This window comes from Malus sylvestris, chromosome 16 (genome assembly GCF_916048215.2).
Source record: "Malus sylvestris chromosome 16, drMalSylv7.2, whole genome shotgun sequence".
Lineage (NCBI taxonomy): Eukaryota > Viridiplantae > Streptophyta > Magnoliopsida > Rosales > Rosaceae > Malus > Malus sylvestris.
The window spans coordinates 2,253,907-2,273,328 of NC_062275.1; the positions used below are offsets into that span (position 1 = coordinate 2,253,907).

Sequence of the window (19,422 nt, forward strand, 5' to 3'; positions counted from 1 at the left end):
ACTATATGTTGTTAGGTGCTTTTCTATTTACTGGTGTTTGTTTTTTTCGTTATTTGTAACGGTTTATCATTATTCGAGATTAACTAAGCTGGAAGTCGAACAGATGATTTTTTTTTAATAAGGATGATAAAGGATTAAGCGAGTCGAGCTACGCATAAGGTTTGGTCATTGGACTACAATAGTAGAAACCTTACTCTCTAAACCCGCACAAGTCGAGCAGATGAATCACGAACAAACAAAGAAGTGTTACATTACAGTGATGTATAATTAGCTCTCTGTTTATTTAGCACATGTCACAAACGGAAGCATAGTAAAATTTCCGCTTTGTGTAACATTCAACCCTATTCAAAATAGGTTTTTTTTAATCCAAAATAATATTTGAGATTGGCATAACTCATCATTTTGGTTTATGACATGAAAATCAATTGAAGTAATCTTTGAGTTTGTTCGTAAATGATTTTAGTAATTCCGCGATAAATTTGTCAATATCTTTATTAAGTTGTCATGTCAACGACCATGTGATTACATTTTCAAGAGTATTTTTGTTAAACTAATCCCTTCACTTAATGATCATGTTGACAAATTCTTCACAAAATGATCAAAATGATTGACAGTTGACAAACTCAGATACCATTTCTATTGATTTTCGTTGTTGAAGACCAAAGTGATGAGTTATGTCAATCTTATAAAGCACTTGAGCTAAAAAGCCATCAAGAAAATCTTCAAAACTCAACTTGTTTTGATGTTGATGTGTCATGTATAACGATTAGAACCCATAAAGAACGATGCAGCCCAACTACACCACAACATTCCCTAGGTGAGTGATTTATCACATCGGAGATGCAAATAAGACCAAATCCATTTCCCACCAAATCACCTACATGATCAACACATTTCACCCATGCAACCATAAAGCGCCAAAATGGCCGTTGCCTTTACACAGAACTCCCGGAAAAAAATCCAAAAAGTGAATTGAATTCAAGAGCCCCCACATCCACCGATGCAATATAAAGATAAAACAAAATTGTATAACGCCATCACAGCATAAGCTGTAAATTTATCAAGTTTCCATATAATACTATATTGGATTTGGAGCTGTATATATACTACGTGTTTCTGTTCATGGCTAAGTTATCAACCTATGAATCGTGACCCTCCGAGAACCAGAGCGAAACGGGCAGTTTCCGATACAACTAGGGCACATTCCCGCCGTCCCTCTCAAACCCATTTCATCGTTTTCTTTGTAACCAAAAGGTGGTGGAGGAAATTCTGAGTGAAGTGAGGGAGACATGGGTGTGTCGTTCCAGGTTGCAAAGACGGGTACGAGGTACAGACCGAAGCTGCTTCCGACTGAGGAGAAAGACAGCAGTGAAAACGATTCGGGTTCTGACCCTCAGCAGCGAGAGAACGAGGTCTTGTAGATATTATGAGTTCGAGTTTTTTCACCAGCCAACCTTTTATTCAACCTGCTTCATAGTATTATTTTGATTGATCGGTTGTTGTTTGTTGTATTGTTGTTTTATTGTCTCAGTTGGATTTTGGGGTTTCTGGTTTTTATGACATTTCTGTGGTTTTGGTTGATGGGTTTCTTTTCGGGTGGTGCTATCCACATATCCATTTTTACCTCTCATACATGAAGGTAAAAACGAGTGTTTGGATAGCACCACCTGTTTTTTTTTTTTCCTTGCCTGTAATTGTGATTTGTTGTTTGCATGGTTGAAGGTTGATTAATTCAGTGGGGAGTGAACTTTCACTTGTTTATGTGTTTTTATTTTTCCCCCATCTTTCGATTTTTTTTTGTTTTATCGAAAGATTGCCCTTTTTTATACAGGCGATGTTGGGAGAGGAGAATCGAACTCGGTAGCTTGGATGCAAAATTTCGCCTTTAATTGTTGTCTTTTGTTATATAAAATGGACGTTTTAAAGCATAATTTAGTTAACAAGTTGGATGTTTAGTTGAAACACATTTTCAAGTGCCTGTAAGGGTTTTAAATTATTAAATCTTCCAATGGTTTTGTGAAGGTTAATTGTACTGGGATGGGAGCTAAGGTTGCTGCTGCTGATCCTTCAAGTGTATTAGTCAATCTTTCAGAGGGTAACGCACCACTTTGATCTTGTAAGCTTATGATCTGCTGAGAATTTTTTCTTGTTGAGAGTCGATTTTTCGTGCAGACTTTGAGGTATCCTTTTCACTGAAGTTGTTTGAGAACGGATTTAACGTGGGAAAAGCTAACGAGGTCAGAAATCATGACGATAGATTCTTACAGAAGTTGCTTGCATTTGTTAAACTATATATCATTTGTAATCTTTCCACCGGCCATTAACGCACACCTTAATGCTTTTGTAGCTGCTCAATGGCGTACCAGAGCACTTGCATCCATATGATAGAGCATCAGAGAAACTTTTTACGGTAAGTCTGTGATTCATTATTTGCGCGGTGTGATTCACCAGAGTGTCTTGGCAGTGACTTAACTTTTTGTTAGACAGGCTACAAGTTATTAATAGATAGCTAAGTGGTTCCCTTTCCTCCTCAGTTTTAACTAGATTGTTGATGCCAAGATGACTGTTTTGCTTGCACATGCGAACTCAGTTCCACGGTCAACTATTCCATTCCACTCGGGCCTCTCTTTGGAGAGTCCCTTCTTTCCAATCTATAAATATAGTGCTGCCTCGCTATACCGAGTCTTGCTATCTTGTTGTTGTACTTAGATCTTAACGGGTCATAGCCAGTGGCTTTTCACGACGACACTCATGGTCGATTGCTTCTACTTATGCTGCTTGTGCTGCATTTTATGTTTGTTAATTGTTTGAGTTCCTAAAACCCGGTTAAAATTTTAAGATAGGAAGGTCAGTTTCCATACGCATTTTATCGCCAGATAAACAGTTTACCTCTTTTCCTAAAACCCGCAAACATCACAGATTTTTAGGGGAATATTGGATAGAGCTATTGAAAAAAATGTTCCTATGTATTGGGGTTTGTTTAGTTGTTATTGAACATCAAATGCTGGAATGAAAGGTCATGAAACTTTGATATCTTCTTTTCTTTTATTTTTAGATAAAATCTTCGGAATATTGTTCAACCTTAAAGCGATTCGTTAATATTTTAAAGCAAGCTGCAGGTTCTTTACTGTATATTTAACACTCATAATTTGGTTTTCTATATTTGTCGTGTTTATCAGGCGATTGAGTGTGGTTGGTTACCTGGAGATGTTTTTGATGCCTTACCCTGCAAATATGTCAAGGGAGCCATCCTTTGTGAGGTGATGTCTTTGTTTTAGTGTTTATTTGGTCATTGGCATTAGGTTTGGTAGTTTTGTCTTCTTGAAAGATGTTTCCTTCGCAGATTCAAGATTACCGCAGTTGTTTGATCCAAGAAAGAGTGACTGTTCCTACAAATAAAGTTCCAAGTGTTCACAAGGTTCTCTTGCATATGCGCGCGGAAAATGTTGTCAAAGACATCTTGTCAATCTCCAATAATTCTTGGACCTACAGAGACTTTTTGGTTGGTAGACTTTTGTAGTGAGCATCTGTATGCTCCTCGGCTTTCCACTCAAGCTTATTGCCTTGTTCTCATGTTCATTTCCTTGTTCTTGTTCAGGAAGTTGAGTCCCAAATTGTCAAGGCTCTGCAACCTGCTCTTCATCTAAATCCACAGCCATTGCAGGACATATACTCTGGAGAATCCTTAAGAAAGAAGGTACTGGAAGTGATAGAATTCGTGTAACGCCTGCCAAAGTTCCAAATGCTTGAAGCATATTACCTAACTTTTACATTTTTTAGCAGATCAATCTTGGAATTATGTGGAGCTGGAAAAGGCGAAAACTGAGTAATGCATCAGACACCGACATAGGTTTCAACAACTCTCATCATGTAGCTGACATTACCGTTAATTGTGCTACTCAGAGTTGCAGCTCTCTAGCTGGTTTATCGTATCAAGAAAGAGGCATTACCTTTTTGGAGCACAATGTTGTACGAGAGAACTCATTATCCACAAGAAAACAACCTTCTTCAAGAGAATTGGGGAACTCACTTTCCAATCTGTTGACATCACAGCCTACATCTAAAGCTGCATATAGTTGTAGCCAGGCTTCTTTACCGATGGTTGCAGTGTCTGATTTTGCCACTTTACCCAAACCAAGTCTTAACTACTCAAATAATGGTTTGGGAATGCCTGGTTCATCGGCTCTTGATAAGAGAGTCAGATGTGAAACACAAGCAGTTCAAGCACCAATGCTAAAGAAACCCAAGCCAGAGCCTGTGGACTTCTCTTATCAGCAGCTTACTGGAAGCCAAGCTGAAACCGGTCTTCTACCTTATCTACAGTGGAAGAAAAAATTGTTGCATCAACCCAGTGAGGGTGGAAAAGTTATACATGAAAGAATCCAGGAGAAAGTGCGTCCCTTGGCGATAATAAATAATGGTCAGACAAGAAGTTTTCAAGGAATCTCAGAGCTGCAGGCTGCTTTCGACACTTCTAATGTTAAGTTAGAGCCTGAAAAAGATAGTTTCCCCAGTTCAAATTTTAGGAAGACCAAAAATGAGCACCGTGTGATGGACAGGATACCTGTTCAGTCTTATCTCCAGCAATCACAAAAGCAACAATCATCATCTCAATTAAGAGATAATGTATCTACTAATATGAGGATGCACAGAAGTGTCTCTCAATTGAGGACGGGTTCAGATATATTCCAGGTTGCAGCTCCTGAGAATTGTGCGTCTGCAAGTTCTCCAAACATAACCTTTCTGCCATCAGAGGTAGTTGTTCCTCCAAAGCAGAAAACAGATCCTCGTCCTAAACGCTCCAGAAAAAAGACTGATGATTCTAGTGCTAGCATGGGCAATACTAATGCTGCTGATGCAAACCATGTTTCCATGAATCTTACTTCATCTCGGCCATCAAGACCTAAAGCTGGATCTTTCCCTGAGAGCTTTTTGAAGATTCAAGCAGTGACTGAGAGGTAGTATCATAGTTAAAGTCATGCCAGTTATACTGCAAATAGTTCTGTTTCTGTAGTCTTGCTTGTTATGATGTGTAATGCTTTGTAATGCATCAGGTATGGACTACATAACAGGGAGTACAAATTGGACCCATTTTTGCGAAGGAAACCCTTTTCTTCCGTAACTCCATTGGTTTCTTACCAACTCTTATCTTCAGGAGATAACAAAAAGTGGGAGAATACTTCCGCAGATAAAATTTCTCTCAAAGAATGCTTTCTGGACAGGGGTATCGGTATTTATGAAACTCGGACATTGACTTTTCTACGTCAATCTCACATCCATCAAGGTAAAGAACTGATTATGTTTGTCTTCCATGCATGTTATATTTATACATGTATGTAATTTTCAACCCTTATTGCTACCTTTCTTCTCATTTTGAGTAATTCTATGCAATCCTAGAAAATGAGACTCCCATCGTTGATAGAGAGGCTCAGGTCAGACTGATCATATCGGAGAAGCTGAATGAGGGAATGATGAAAGCAAGTGTTGCTTATGGAACCGAAAAAGAGATGTTTTCAATTGATCATCCTCTTCTACCAGCTTCTACTAGCACTGTGAGTTTCCATTTGTGATTATTCAGAGTCTCCTCTTCTGATATATGATTGCGACGTTCCTTTTGGAATGCAATAAATCTTTCGATTATCAATCCCCTGACATCTGTTTTGAGTTTGTTACCCTGTGGTCTATTTTACATAGCAAAGCTCATGGTTTACAGATATTTCCTTGATATTTCAAGTAACTAATGAGCACTTATATCTTTTGTCAACTACTTCCGAATTGCGGTCCCATGATTTTATTTGCGCGTTCCCATATTTCCTTATTCCAATTTTCTTTTTCGAACCAACAGTTGGTCTATTTTGTGACTATAATTTTACGAGATTAAAATCTATCCAGCCTCCGTTAGCAAACTGTATAGAATAAGAAACGGAAGCCAGTTTATATCTTAGAATCGTGTTGCTGGGTTGATTTGATGAAGAAAGCACCTGATTTTATGTATTGTTCTTGGCAGCATTCTGCATACCTCTTGGCTACTCAGTTCACCACACTGGTATGTTTGTATCTGTTGCGGATTTTTCATGGATTAGGTTTGTTTCTCAGAACATAAAATAATACTTCGTTATTTACTCTTTCGTCATTCTTTTGGACAGATGAAGCATGAAGGGTACTACCTAGCTAGTTATCATGTAGGGCCGATTTCTCCCAAGGCTGACGAGGGCTTCAGCAGTCAGTGGCATAGTGCTACTATTAGTGCCACTCCATCAGCTCGACCAATCGCCCTACCTTCCTCAACTCTGACCCCAAGGTTATCACCTTCCGGACTCAGTCCCATATCCATGCAACGCCATTCACAGAACATTTTCTCTGGAGGCCAATTTCTCCCACCTGAAATCATACAGTTAGCTGCACAACTCCCTGACACTTGTATACCCAAGCAAGCTCTCAGCATTGCTACACAAGAAAATTGCATGATGCCGCAAGTCCGGCAGATTCTGAATAATTGTGCCTATTCAATGTATCAGACGCTGCAAATACAACAACAACAACAACGAAATCAATTCATGCAGGGGGGATCAGGAGGTGGAGGAGTAAGTGCAAGTGGTTTAGGTATGATTGAACGGGGTGGAGTCCAGGGACTTGGAAATTCTCGTCTTGGTTTGTTGGGTAATGGCATGGGCTTGAGGTCCTCTACTCCTCCTACGGAATTGGGAGGACGGATGCCTTGGGTTGGCAATGTAGGCCTGTTTAACAATCTTGGCAGTGAAGTATCTAGTTTAAATGACAGCAAGCTACCTCTTGGCCCGGTTTCTGATCTTCTGAGGGCCACAGAAGGCCAAGGGAAAGCCTTGATGAATGGGGTTTCGGTGGACATAACAAATTCTCGAGGCGTGACTACTAAATTAAGCAACCAGCAGCTGCTACAATTGCAGATGCATCCACTGGAAATGAGATCACTGTTTGAACAGCGGATACAACCGGAAATTAGATCACTGGTTGAGCAAAAGATACCGCCACAGATGCATCCACCAGAACTGGAATCATCAGTCCAGCAGCAGATACAACCGCAGATGTATCAACCGGGACTGGGATCACCAGTTGGGCAGCAGCTACAACCGCAGATGCATCAACAGGAAGTGGGATCACCAGTCCAGCAGCAGATGCAACCGGAAATGAGATCACCAGTCCAGCTGCCACAACAGAATACGGAGCAGCAGCAGGAAATGACATTATTGCTCCAGCATTCAGATACAGCAGCCATCGTAGTACAGCATGCAGGTTCACCTCATTGTCAAGTTACCCGTCATCAACAATTTGATCAAAGCCAACAACTTATCCCAGAGCCAGCAGCGCAACAGGCGAATGGAACGCGGCTTATGGAATCCAGGAGATGAGCTTGCAGGCTTATGGCTATGCGGGAAGTAACAAAACTTGAGCTCAATGAGTGTTGTTTTTCTAGCCCTTTGGTCTTTTCGTTTTTGGTCAACAGTAGTCAAGAGGTAAGATTTAGGGGGAAAAACCAGGGTTTTTGGGTGTACATTCTTACATACCAAGGTAGGGAGGGGACGGGTATACATCCATTTTGTCTTTTTGAAAGAAAATGTAAGGGAAAACAATCAGCCTCATGTTTCTTCAATGTTTTTCTTCTATCTATTTGTTTCATCTTGGAGAATGGTGTGCCAAGTATATGTTGCCAAAACAAGATCAACAGTCCACTTACCTGGTTGGAGCAGTGTGCTTCTCTTAATGCATTCAAGTTCGATTTTTTTTTTTTTTTTTGTGATATAGATTAATTTGATATAGTATTTATCGTGTAAAAAAAAAAAACTCAACGGTTCATTTTTTAATACAAACATTACCTTAATTCATACTAAATAAATTATACAAAAGAAAGATTCAAATTTTGAGTGCATATTAAGACACATTTTCTTTAGCTAATGCGGCTATCCCCCGTCTAAATAATTAGAAAGTAAGTCAACATTGCATCGGATTCAAATAGGATTGTAATGATAGCTGATTCAATTACAATGAATTCGTATAGAAAGTTGTTCGTATCCCATTAACTACACCAGATTCGGTCCATTCGGATAAGATTGTAATTACCATTTTCAAAAACAAAAGTGCGGAATGAATTGTTGAAAAAATGCATCGGATTTGAATAGGATTGTAATGATAGCCGGTTTAATTACAACGGATTCGTTTAGAAAGTTGTTCGTATTCTATTAATTACACCAGATTCAGTTACTTCTGATAAGATTTTAATTACCATTTTCAAAAATAAAACTGCGAAATGAATTGTTGTTGAAAGAAATGCATCGGATTCAAGTAAAATTGTAATGATAGCTGGTTTAATTACAACAGATTCGTATTAAAAATTGTTCGTAAGTTATTAATTACATCAGGTTCGAATAAAATTGCAATTAATATTTTCAAAAAAAAAAAAAGCTCGATGAATTGTTATGGAAAAAAGAAGGTGGGAAAAAGAAGTGGAGGTGGATTGTCTGCCATCCTATTTTCATACTCTTCACATCCTCTCTTGTTTGTGTGGTCATGGTTAAGTCACGTCAATATTTTATATTATTTTTTATAGAAATAATAAGAATATAAAATGTTGACATAACTTAACTGTAATCACAAAAAACAGTTGGGAATAGAGAGAGTATGAAAATTGGAGGGCAAACAATCCACCTCCAAAAGAAGTAAATGCACTACTTGAAAATTTGTGGATAAATTTCCAACACTCCACGTCAGAGTGTCCCCACAACTAAAATAAAAAATGAAAACTAATGAAAATGGTTTAAAAAGTTTGAGTTTTAAATGGTAAAATGAAAAGTACATGATTAACTTTTTAGTATAAAAATGTGATTTTTTGTTAAAATAAACAGTACCAGAAGTTTTTCATTAAAGTTCCCAAATAAAAACCACCCCACGTCATCTCTGTGGACCCACGTCCAGATTCTGCTCGCGCGTCCACTGTTAAGTGTTTAACCAACTAACCACGCCACAGGGAACCCCAAGCCCTAACCTGCAGCTCAAACTTCTTCTTCTGCATTTTTCAATTCTTCAAAACCCTAACAAAATTCCGCCAATTCAGTCACTATCTCTCTCTTAAAATCCCCAATCTATCTTACGAAGAGTCGAAGACTATGGCTACGGACGGCGCGGCGGACCGACGGAGGCCACCGCCGCAAACGCTGAGCGCAGGCAACAACGGAAACTGCGTGATGAGCTTGTCGAACAGGCTGAGACTGATGCCGAACAAGGATCACAAGGCGGAGAGCTACGAGGACCTGGAGCAGTTGGAGTTCAGTCCCTTGCTCTTCAGCTCGCTGGAGCGCTACTTGCCACCCACCATGCTCAATGCCTCACGTGACCTCAAGCTCCAGTACATGAGGGACATTCTCCTCCGGTACTCACCCGAGAGCGAACGCACTCGTGTAAGACATGATAACTCTCTCCCTCAAGTTTGGTGCATGCATGAAACTGAAACTGAAAATGAATTTGAATATTGGAAGTTTCGGAATTTCTTGTTATGTGAATTTGACTATTTGGATGAAGGTGTGAAATGAGTTTGCTTCAGTTGCGATTGCGGTAGAATGTGTAATTTCTTTGAATTCTCCGGAAATGATTGATGCGGATATACAATTCCTGTGTTAAAATTTGATTATTGATGCGGATTTAGTTTATGTGCCTAGTCAAGGGAGATAAGCTTGAGTAGAAATAACGTATAGTCAGAACAGGCAGGGGCAATGTGCTTTCGTTAATTAGTCAATCCGGCGTCACTGCATTCCTGAGTGGCTCATATGTTTTTTCCTGTTTGAATAAACAGGTTCAACGACATCGAGAATACAGGCAGAAGATCATCACACACTATCAGGTGCGTTTGATGGCTAATATGCAGTTAACATTTCAAAACTTGCTGTAATATGTAAACAACACATTTATGGATCATGGTCGAATGTTGCAGTCATTAAAGTTAAGCCCCTTCTTTTGGTACTACTGGAATTGGGGGCTCGAGTTTTCTGCATAAGACATTTAGTCATGATTGCATGTCAACAAACTTAAGTAATTTCCTTCTTAATCGGTCTCATTGCAGCCTCTACAAAGGGAGTTGTACACTCTGCAAGCTGAAAAGTTCTTTGTCCCCTCATTTCTCAGAGCAATCAGTGAGAACACAGAGGATAGCTTTAGAAGTATACTGTCTGAACCCTCTCCTGGAGTTTATACATTTGAAATGCTTCAGCCGGATTTCTGTGACTTGTTAGTAACTGAGGTATCATTTTGAATAAAAGTTAATTTTCCTTTATGTTACCTTTTCTATTTTCTTATCAAATTCTGATTGCTTAGGTGGAAAATTTTCAAGGGTGGGTCCATGAGACAAATTTCAGAGTCATGCGACCAAATACAATGAATAAATACGGTTGTGTTCTTGATGACTTTGGCCTGGAAACCATGCTTGACAAGTTGATGGAGGACTTTATACGTCCTATGTCCAAAGGTATTTCATCTCTAGTATTGTGAAATTGTAATTAGAAAAAGTTCTTATATGTGAAAGATTAGAAATAAGGTTATACTTTTTTTTGTTGATGCAGTTTTCTTCCCGGAAGTTGGTGGATCCACACTGGATACTCATCACGGTTTTGTTGTTGAATATGGAATCGATAGGGATGTAGAGCTTGGTAGGTGCTCATCCATCTAAAGGTTTTAGATTTAGTTTTTCGAAAGAAACATTTGTACTTAAGCCTCTCTCTCTCTCTCTCTCTCTCTCTGCCATTTCCACTCTTTATATTTTCTTAGTCAAGGGAGTTATGCTGTAGACTGCAGAGTAATACTGAGGCTTTAGTATCTGACTGGACGATAATGTACTCTATTGCATTTTTAAGTTATTTCTACTGATTATCATTATTTCCTAGGAACAGTTTTGATTGTTGGTTTAGCTGATATGGCATTATTTCTCCTTATGTTTTCATAATTGTGTCCAATTGTTCAATACTGTATGCGTGTCTTCATCTTAAACCCCTGTGCTAGATTTTTAGCTTGTTAAGCTTTTATGAATCCACAACAGCTTTATATTGCAGGTTTTCATGTGGATGATTCAGAAGTCACCTTGAATGTTTGCTTGGGAAAGCAATTTTCAGGTGGAGATTTGTTCTTTCGAGGTGTTCGATGTGATAAACATGTTAATTCAGAGACACAATCTGAGGTGTGCTATTCTTTATGATCAATTTTTGGTACAATTTTTTATGTAGGGTCATATTTTTCATCTTTTAGTAATACAAAGACTTTGGGGTATCATATTGGATATCATTTCTAATTTATGATAAATAGTAATTTGCATGTTTATTTTTTTTCTTATGTTTTATTTTTTTTCTTATGTTTTCTTAGTTGTAATAAATCTTTTATTTTCTTACATTTTACCATATAAGTATTGAACTTAATTTTACTTAATAGGAAATCTTTGATTATCCTCATGTCCCGGGACATGCCATTCTTCATCATGGTCGCCATCGACATGGTGCTAGAGCCACGACATCAGGGCGTCGAGTCAACTTATTATTATGGTGCAGAAGGTACCATTCTCCATATTTAATCCCCCCCCCCCCCAAAAGAATTTAAAGAAACCTAACCTAAGGATTTCGAGGATATCACAATCTCCCTAACTTTCGGGTTACTACACAATCTCCCTAACTGGTCTTAAAGTAGAGTTCAGTGAAATGTTGGAATATCCGGGTTTCACACAGTTGGTTTCTCCTAAACGCTATGTCCTCTATTGTTTTCTCAATTGATTGTGCACATTGCAAAACACACTGAATGGCCTTGTAAACATACATTACCAAAATGTGCCATCTAAGAAATTGATAGAATTTATTTAAGGCTAAGTAACCTTTGGATCCTGGTCTCGTTAAGTACTAGGATTTTTTGCCTGTGTGCCGGTTAGTTTACTTACAAACAGTTTTGCAGAAGCTTTTCTAGGTACACTTACAGTAAAACTGTCAAACATAGGGTTTTATTGCAAGGATTATCTCAATTATGCTTTCTTGTTTACCAAATTACTTACTTTGGATCCCCAATCTTCTTGTAGTTCGGTCTTTAGGGAGCTGAAGAAATATCAGAAAGACTTTTCCAACTGGTGTGGCGAGTGCAAACGTGAGAAGAAAGAAAGGCAGCGCCAATCAATTGCCGCAACCAAACTGGTATGGAATATTTGATGAGACAGAGAAAAATATTCAGCATGTTTCTATGTTTGGCATTCATTAACTTCTGACCTCTGATTTTCTTTTCACAGGAAATACTTAAGATAAATGGACAAACTGCTTGAGCTGTTTATTTCTTTTACGTTTTTACTTCCGATACTTCTTGATCTGTTCATCTTGCAACTTTTGCTCGTTAAGTTGTAAAATCTCATCCTTATCAGCACATAGACGTTTTTCGTGTCTATTTTCAAATTTGTATTCCATCCATTAATGCAGACTACAGTCGGGCTATTTGTTAGTAATATGAAAGGCCGGTGGCGGTGTGGTTTCACTGTGTGTTTCAACGCTTTAGCTGTTTCACCGTGTGTGGTTTCACCTTGAAACCACTCCGGTGACGTTCTTTCTTATCATTCAAGGTGTGGTTTCACTGTGTGTTTCAACAGGTAACGTACTACTGGACTTGACATTGCGTGATTGGCTTGGATAACCCCACAATGGCAATATGGTCTGTAAGGGTGCGTTTGGTACGTGGGACGGGACGGGACGGAACGGGACGAGGCGTTCCGTCCCGCGTTTGATGCGCCAAAAATGGGTGGAACGGGCTGTTCCACGGGACAGATTTTGGGTGTTTTTGCGTTCCACCTCCCCCCTGGAACGGGTTTGTTCCACGTTTGTGGAACACAATGTTTTACCATTTTAAGACAAATATACCCCATGTCTTTTTCAAAAATTACACCTTCGTTCCGTCCCGTCCCGTCCCGTTTGCGTACCAAACGCACCCTAAGTTTCTCTCCCACCATCCACATACAAATCTCATGAAATTCAAAGTGTACAAATCTCATGAAATTCAAAGTATAGAAAATCCGCTCTGGCATCATGAAAGACGATGTTACTCAACACCATCTTTCGTTTGACTCGTTCTACACGTTTGATCAAAATATTCAAGTCAAACATGCTTTCCGTGTGTGTCTACTCAGTAGGTCTGTCTCCACAACACTAGCTCTTAAGGAATTGGTGTAAGAAAGCAAAGCCATTTAGGACCAAATGGTATATTGTTGCTTAAACCCATATCCCAAAGGTCGTTATGCGTGCATGAATCTGTCAATTATCCTTCTGCATTCTTCACATATTACCATATAAATGGAAGAATGTCAACCATCCGATCACAAATGTTCCACGTGAATATGAGTGGCGGTGATGCTTAATTTGACTCGATTACAAACAAAGTGAGTTTAACTAAGTGTTAAAAATAACCATTAGGTAAGAAAATAACCATTAGGTGAGAACAGTGTTCAATGTCTGAAAAGGACACCTTAAAGTTTTAAAACCTTTTATAGGAGATTTTTTTTCCATGTCCTTATTTAAAAGGTACTTTACGTGTCATAAAATAAATAAAATGACATAAAAAAGTATATTATTTCCTTTTTTATTTTTTTGAACGACTATTTCCTCTATTTTTTTTATATGTGAAGTACCCCTTAAATACTCAATATTTAAAAAAAACAATATTATCAATAGGTAATGGTCAAAGTAAAAGTACCCTTTTGGATTCAATTTCATCAACACACTGCACACGTGTTAGTGCTATTAATAGGGTAAAGATAGAAGGATTAATTGTACACTATTAATGTGGGCTCCCTTTCCACCCCTAAAATAATACAGGCCTGGAGAAAATCCAAGAGAAGGACAAACAAATATCAAGTCAGTGAACTTATAGGCCAGCCCGATAGGACCAAATGAATGAGGCCTGACCGTTTAATGGTCTGGTTTGACTATCAACAAAGAAGCTTACAAAAGGGACATAAAGATTGTCAGACCTAGTGTTCGGGGTGGTATTCTCTTGACACCTCAGGGATGAGCAAAGTGCTCGACACGTATTCGATTAGGAAACATCGCAACTAGGAGCAATCGTGTTCGTTCATCGTACATGGTACGATCAGTTGTCGTTAATAATTTCCGACCGCTCAACGTACGATGAATATATATGATTACAGGATTCCTAGAAAAATGATCCCAGGATCCTTTTCCGGAGCAAACGTCACTTCACTTCTACGTGTTACTTAGACAGTGGAAGAATAATTTGTTGGTTAGGTTTGTGTGTTCTGACCATCTAATGCGAGAACAGTGGAATACTATGTGCCAAAACTTTGTGAGACTTTTTGGCTCACAAAAGGCCTAGCCGCCTATGTAAAGACTAAAGAGGAGCAAGTACTTCTTATAGTCATCGGACGGAACGATACACTGTTAGTACCGAGCGTTTCTTGTAACCTATGTCATATAAATACAAATCACTACAGTGGACATAATTCAGTTTTGTTGAACAACTTCAATATTGTTGTCCATTACTTAAAGTCGTGATCCCAAATCCCACAAAGAGTTGGCCATACTCATCTTTGTTGACCTCTTAATTTTGAGCATCAACAAACAAAATTGTTGTTTTCACCTCAACCATAGAACTAATTGCTAGTGTTAGGCACAAACTATTAAAGAAACGTAAACGTATCTTAGCCATAAGTAGTAGTGATTTTTAAAGTTTCTTCTTTAGGTGGCATGTCTACAAGGTCTAAAATATCGATGATATTAGAATACAAAAACACGGAAATTTCGATGGAAATATCAAGATATTATCGATATCGATAAAAATTGAATAAAAACCACGGAAATTGTAAGAAAAACTTGAAAAATTTTATTGAAACTTTGCAGGATGTTTATTTAGTCAATTATCTATTAGTTTATCACAAAAATTTGGAAGGAAATACATTGCATGATGGATTTAACTGATTTAAGTTGATTATATAATGAGCTAGCAAACATTGTGAATGTAAAAAATATGTAGTAATTAATGAAAGAAGTTTAAACACACCATAATCATTTATATATAATGAATTAGTACAATATTTTACATTTTAGTACCACATAGAGTTCCTATCAATGTCTAAAATATCGATGATATCAGAAATATCGGTAGTAAAAAAACACGGAAATTTTGATGGAAATATTGGGATAATATCGATATTTTAGACCTTGCATGTCTCAAGCCTCAAGTGCAATGAATGGGAATAACTTTCCAAGTCATCTTCTTTTACCTACTAAATTTTCTCTAGGATTCTTCTCGACTCTCGAAGACCTATAAACAAGGCATCCGAAAGGGACCTGAATTGTCTGCCCTCCCCATCTCATACTCATACTATTCCCATCTCCTTTTATTTATGTGGTCACGGTTAAGTCACGTCAATATTTTATATTGATTTTTTTTTTTTTAGAAATAATAAGACAAAAAGTAATGGGAATATAAAATGTTGACGTGGCTTAACCTCGTGACCACAAAAATAGGAGGGGATGAGAAGGATATGGGATAGAAAGGGCAGACAATCTAGGTCCATCCGAAAGGGATTCCTGCTAATAAATATATTATTTTTCTTCTCGACTGTTCCTACGGGGATGTGATCGTGTAATTATAATATGATTTCAAAGCTTTTTCTTGAAGTAATTGTGATTAGTTTACTCTAATCCATTGCTAGGGCGTCCTATATACCGTCCTACCCGTCGTCCTTTTCATTGTCGTCGTCGTCGATGTCATTATTTATCGTCAATCAAATATTGTCTCGATCCTTCTAATAAGAAGGTCTTTGGACTGATTAAATTATAATATGTATATGATTGGCACTTTTTCGTCAAGTAGACCATAGATTGGACACCCCTATGCACATTTTGTTTATGATAAGGTTTTTATTTGGTACAATAGGAGTTTCGGTTACTTTCGTTTAAGAGCATCTCCGATGAAAGAAGCTAAACTTGGAGAGTTTAGTTGGTTTAGCTCTTCCTTTGCATCTTTAATGTGAATAGTTGAGTTCCCTCACTTCAAGATGAATGTGCACATTTTTTAGCTATTTTAACAAAGCTAACGAAATGTCTTCAATTGAGATTAAGCGAGACACAAAATTGACATTTAGAGGATTAAGTGAGACGTTTTGAATTTTAATTAACAAAGTGAGATTATAATTGAGTTTCGAGGGACATTGATGTAAATAAGTCTTCTCAACAACAGAAAAGCTTAGGCCTTTGGGGTAACTTGGAATTTTATTTATAAAAATTTTAAAAAAAAAAAAAACACCGATATTATATAGGGAGAGAGGGTTAAGCTTATCTTAGAAACGGAAAATTGGCAGCTAACAATGAGATAGGTCACTCAGTACTACGATCTAGTGGTATTCCTATTTACTTAGAAGTAAAAGGTCTTAGGTTCGAATCTCGTGGATGACGAATTCGATACCAAATTAGGTTGTCCATTGTGTGGATTAACCGAACTCCTCATCTCCTTAGTGTAAAAATATTGATATCATTGTATTTAAAAAATAAAAAATAAAAATTACAGTGTGGTCGGCGGATACGCGGATTTTCGTGGACGGTGGAGATTGCATCATGCATCTTCAAATTATATTATTTCTCTCTTTCTGATGAATTAATAAACAAACACAGGGGTTACTAATTCTAATTTATATGTAGGTTTAGTCCTCAAATTTAATGCATCTTTGATTAACTAGTCAGCGGAGATCACGAAAAAATCTTTCACCACTAATCACACGTCTGTTTTGGTTTCTGGTTGGAATGACACATGTTTGTTTATATAGGACAATATTTGACTACTCAAAAGATGAGTATGAATTCTTATTCAAAATCATTCGTCGTTGATTTATAGAACTTCGTGTTTATGATCGGATCCGTTCATATTATAAATCACTCTATAAATATCATCTCAGCAAAAAATCAATTAAAACTAAGGTCGTTTAGTAATTGAATTGTATAAAAACAGATGAACATAATTGACAAAACATTACGAACCGTCTGTATATTTGCTATAAAATTATTTTTGTGGTTTAACAATCAGAAAATTGGAGTTCATGCACATAATTTCTTGGACATGGATCGTTACTAATATTTTTTTCTAGTTTTTTACATCAGTAATACTTTACATTAAATTATCTAAATTACAACAAAATATTCAATAATTAGGTGTAAAAGGTGAAGTACATTGTCGTATCTCTAATCAACTTGATGAAGTTCAAACTTGCAGGTCACTGTCACCTGTCACTAATTATTAATGTGGTTAATTCCAACCAAAAATAGAAGAAGATTTGGTTTTTGTTATAATACATCCTCTTTTCTTTATTTTTAATTACTATTTTTTCCTTATCGTTGTTATGTCAACATGCAAATCATCTCTTTAGCAAGATATGTAGAAGTGACCTTTACCTGTTTAATAATTTTATATTGATTACCACCTATAAAGCAGCATGACTTTATCAACAGTACAGATAATTATTTTAAACTTAATTAACTAACAAATTGATCAAACCATATTATTTTGCCAAGAAATCAATTTATTTGTAATGCAAATAAAAGAAATTATACGGGTCTAAGTGTTATAAACGATATTCTATACTAATCTATACGATGAGGGAGAAGAGTTTGAACTTGGAATGTAATGAACAATCCACCACCTACAAATGAGGGTCATTTTCAGTTGTCGAAGGCTAAACGTAACCCTTGACTATGTTTTAGCCCTGCAAACGTTTTATATTTTACAGACTAATTTAGGGTTAATTTTTTTTCATCTCAAACCATGCGGTGCTTTATTTTATTCCGCCTTCATATTTTATTACTTTTTTGGACCAAACTTTACCTACTATGGGGCAACATATTACTTGCTTTGTGACCAAACTTATCATGATTATGTTAGCCCAAATTCTTTTAGCCCTGTGGTTGGATACTGATCTTTACAAATTTTATGGCTAATAGTCCTTGGCTCGAGAGGACCTAATTATATATTAATTTAATAATTAACTTATAAATAATCAAATGTATCAATCGCACATTAATGTTAGGAAAATAGGTTTCTAAACTCAGAAAGAGTAAAATGATGACCATATGATCGAAACTAGCTAGTGGCGATGGGCCATGCATGGCCATATATTCAGACTAAGACAGGCTGAGCTACAGGAGAGATTTTTTAATGTGACTGGTACACAGGGTAGTACACCACGTGTCACTATATAAATGGTGAGATATGCGTGCTAAAAATTTAATAACTTAAAAAATAAAAATTCTCACCAATTATATTAAAACACGTGATGTACCACTTGTGTTCCCGTCATAATTAAAAAATTTTCGAGCTACAACTCTACTGGTTATATAATGTAATGCATGCATCGAAAATTCGAAAAGATCAAAGAAACTTTCATATTCATTAGGACTGGGATCGGGGTTGAGTTGGATTTTATATAAAGTATATTGGATGGACGGCAATTTGTAATTTCGTACGCAAACTATATTTATTGGTTAATGGTTTTTTGCGTGTTGGAGAGCAACTTACGTATTACAGATATATTGTCAATGTAACATTTTATTTTAATACCTACAATATTTTGTATAAATTTTCTCAACATAGAGTTATATTATTAGCACAGAATAAGAATGAATGTGTACTCATATCACAAAAGTCGTACTCATATCACAAAAGTCCTTCTCCTCGTATTGTCAAGATCTCATGCAAGAAGATCCGAAGTATATATGATGAGAAACCACATGGATGAACATGCATGATTAGGCTTTGCAGTTGGCAATTTGGCATGCACACCTGCACTTTCCCCTTATTTTTCACGTGGAGTGGGAGATGAAATTTACATAAATCTAATCAGGGTTTCGTGTGGTTGTTTTGACGTATCGGTGTATCAGATTCATTTCATATGCAAAATTAAATGAGGGCTGGTGGGGAAGTAATTCTAATCAATCATACAATGTTAATTGTGTAAAAAACTTAAATTAAGTATAGTTTATTTGGGATGCCAATACTTTAATGTTCTTGTTTCATGCAAGTTACCGTTGCACCAAAGAGAGGTTCGAATTCATGTGGGGAGTGCTTGGCTCCTTGCCTCCTCCGCGTAATGCTAGAGAGATAACATTGGGAGACAAAAATTAAAAATTAAATGATGTGTCACCAATATAAATGAACACGTTTATCAACGTTTGAATAATAAATCAATCATTAATTTTCGTGTCTTTTAGTTTCTAAAATTTTATTTACAACTGTCTCCTCCAGTCAATCAGTCTTATCCTATTTCACACTTGGCCTGCTTCCTTCCTCTTCCAATCACAAAACTGAAACAAACAAAAGAAAGCAAAGAAAAGAAGTGAGAGGCCTGAAAGTTGCAACTCGCAATCGTTACGTCGCGCC

At 37.1% G+C, this 19,422-nt stretch overlaps 2 protein-coding genes across 2 annotated transcripts; both read left to right on the forward strand.

The window, feature by feature from the left end:
• Nucleotides 1-1,084: 1,084 nt before the first annotated feature.
• Nucleotides 1,085-7,424, forward strand: LOC126606825 (protein PHYTOCHROME-DEPENDENT LATE-FLOWERING-like). Its single transcript, XM_050274209.1, has 12 exons — nt 1,085-1,412; nt 2,023-2,095; nt 2,173-2,237; nt 2,348-2,410; nt 3,180-3,260; nt 3,344-3,502; nt 3,599-3,697; nt 3,784-4,958; nt 5,055-5,284; nt 5,398-5,552; nt 6,008-6,046; nt 6,147-7,424. Exons 1-12 carry the CDS (start codon nt 1,290-1,292, stop codon nt 7,386-7,388), a joined length of 3,504 nt encoding a protein of 1,167 aa, XP_050130166.1. The 5' UTR covers nt 1,085-1,289; the 3' UTR covers nt 7,389-7,424.
• A 1,567-nt stretch (nt 7,425-8,991) lies between these two features.
• Nucleotides 8,992-12,519, forward strand: LOC126609045 (2-oxoglutarate and iron-dependent oxygenase domain-containing protein CP2-like). Its single transcript, XM_050277064.1, has 9 exons — nt 8,992-9,431; nt 9,824-9,871; nt 10,091-10,267; nt 10,342-10,492; nt 10,587-10,673; nt 11,073-11,197; nt 11,446-11,564; nt 12,077-12,188; nt 12,281-12,519. The coding sequence occupies exons 1-9, from the start codon at nt 9,141-9,143 to the stop codon at nt 12,311-12,313; spliced, it is 1,143 nt and encodes a 380-aa protein (XP_050133021.1). The 5' UTR covers nt 8,992-9,140; the 3' UTR covers nt 12,314-12,519.
• The last annotated feature ends 6,903 nt before the right edge of the window (nt 12,520-19,422 follow it).

Coding starts and splice junctions, on each gene's coding strand:
- LOC126606825 (XM_050274209.1), top strand. CDS start 1,290: ATGGGTGTGTCGTTCCAGGTTGCAAAGACGGGTACGAGGTACAGACCG. Junction 3,261..3,343: donor AGGGAGCCATCCTTTGTGAG/GTGATGTCTTTG, acceptor TTTCCTTCGCAG/ATTCAAGATTACCGCAGTTG. Junction 3,698..3,783: donor GAGAATCCTTAAGAAAGAAG/GTACTGGAAGTG, acceptor ATTTTTTAGCAG/ATCAATCTTGGAATTATGTG.
- LOC126609045 (XM_050277064.1), top strand. CDS start 9,141: ATGGCTACGGACGGCGCGGCGGACCGACGGAGGCCACCGCCGCAAACG. Junction 10,268..10,341: donor GTGACTTGTTAGTAACTGAG/GTATCATTTTGA, acceptor CTGATTGCTTAG/GTGGAAAATTTTCAAGGGTG. Junction 12,189..12,280: donor CAATTGCCGCAACCAAACTG/GTATGGAATATT, acceptor TTCTTTTCACAG/GAAATACTTAAGATAAATGG.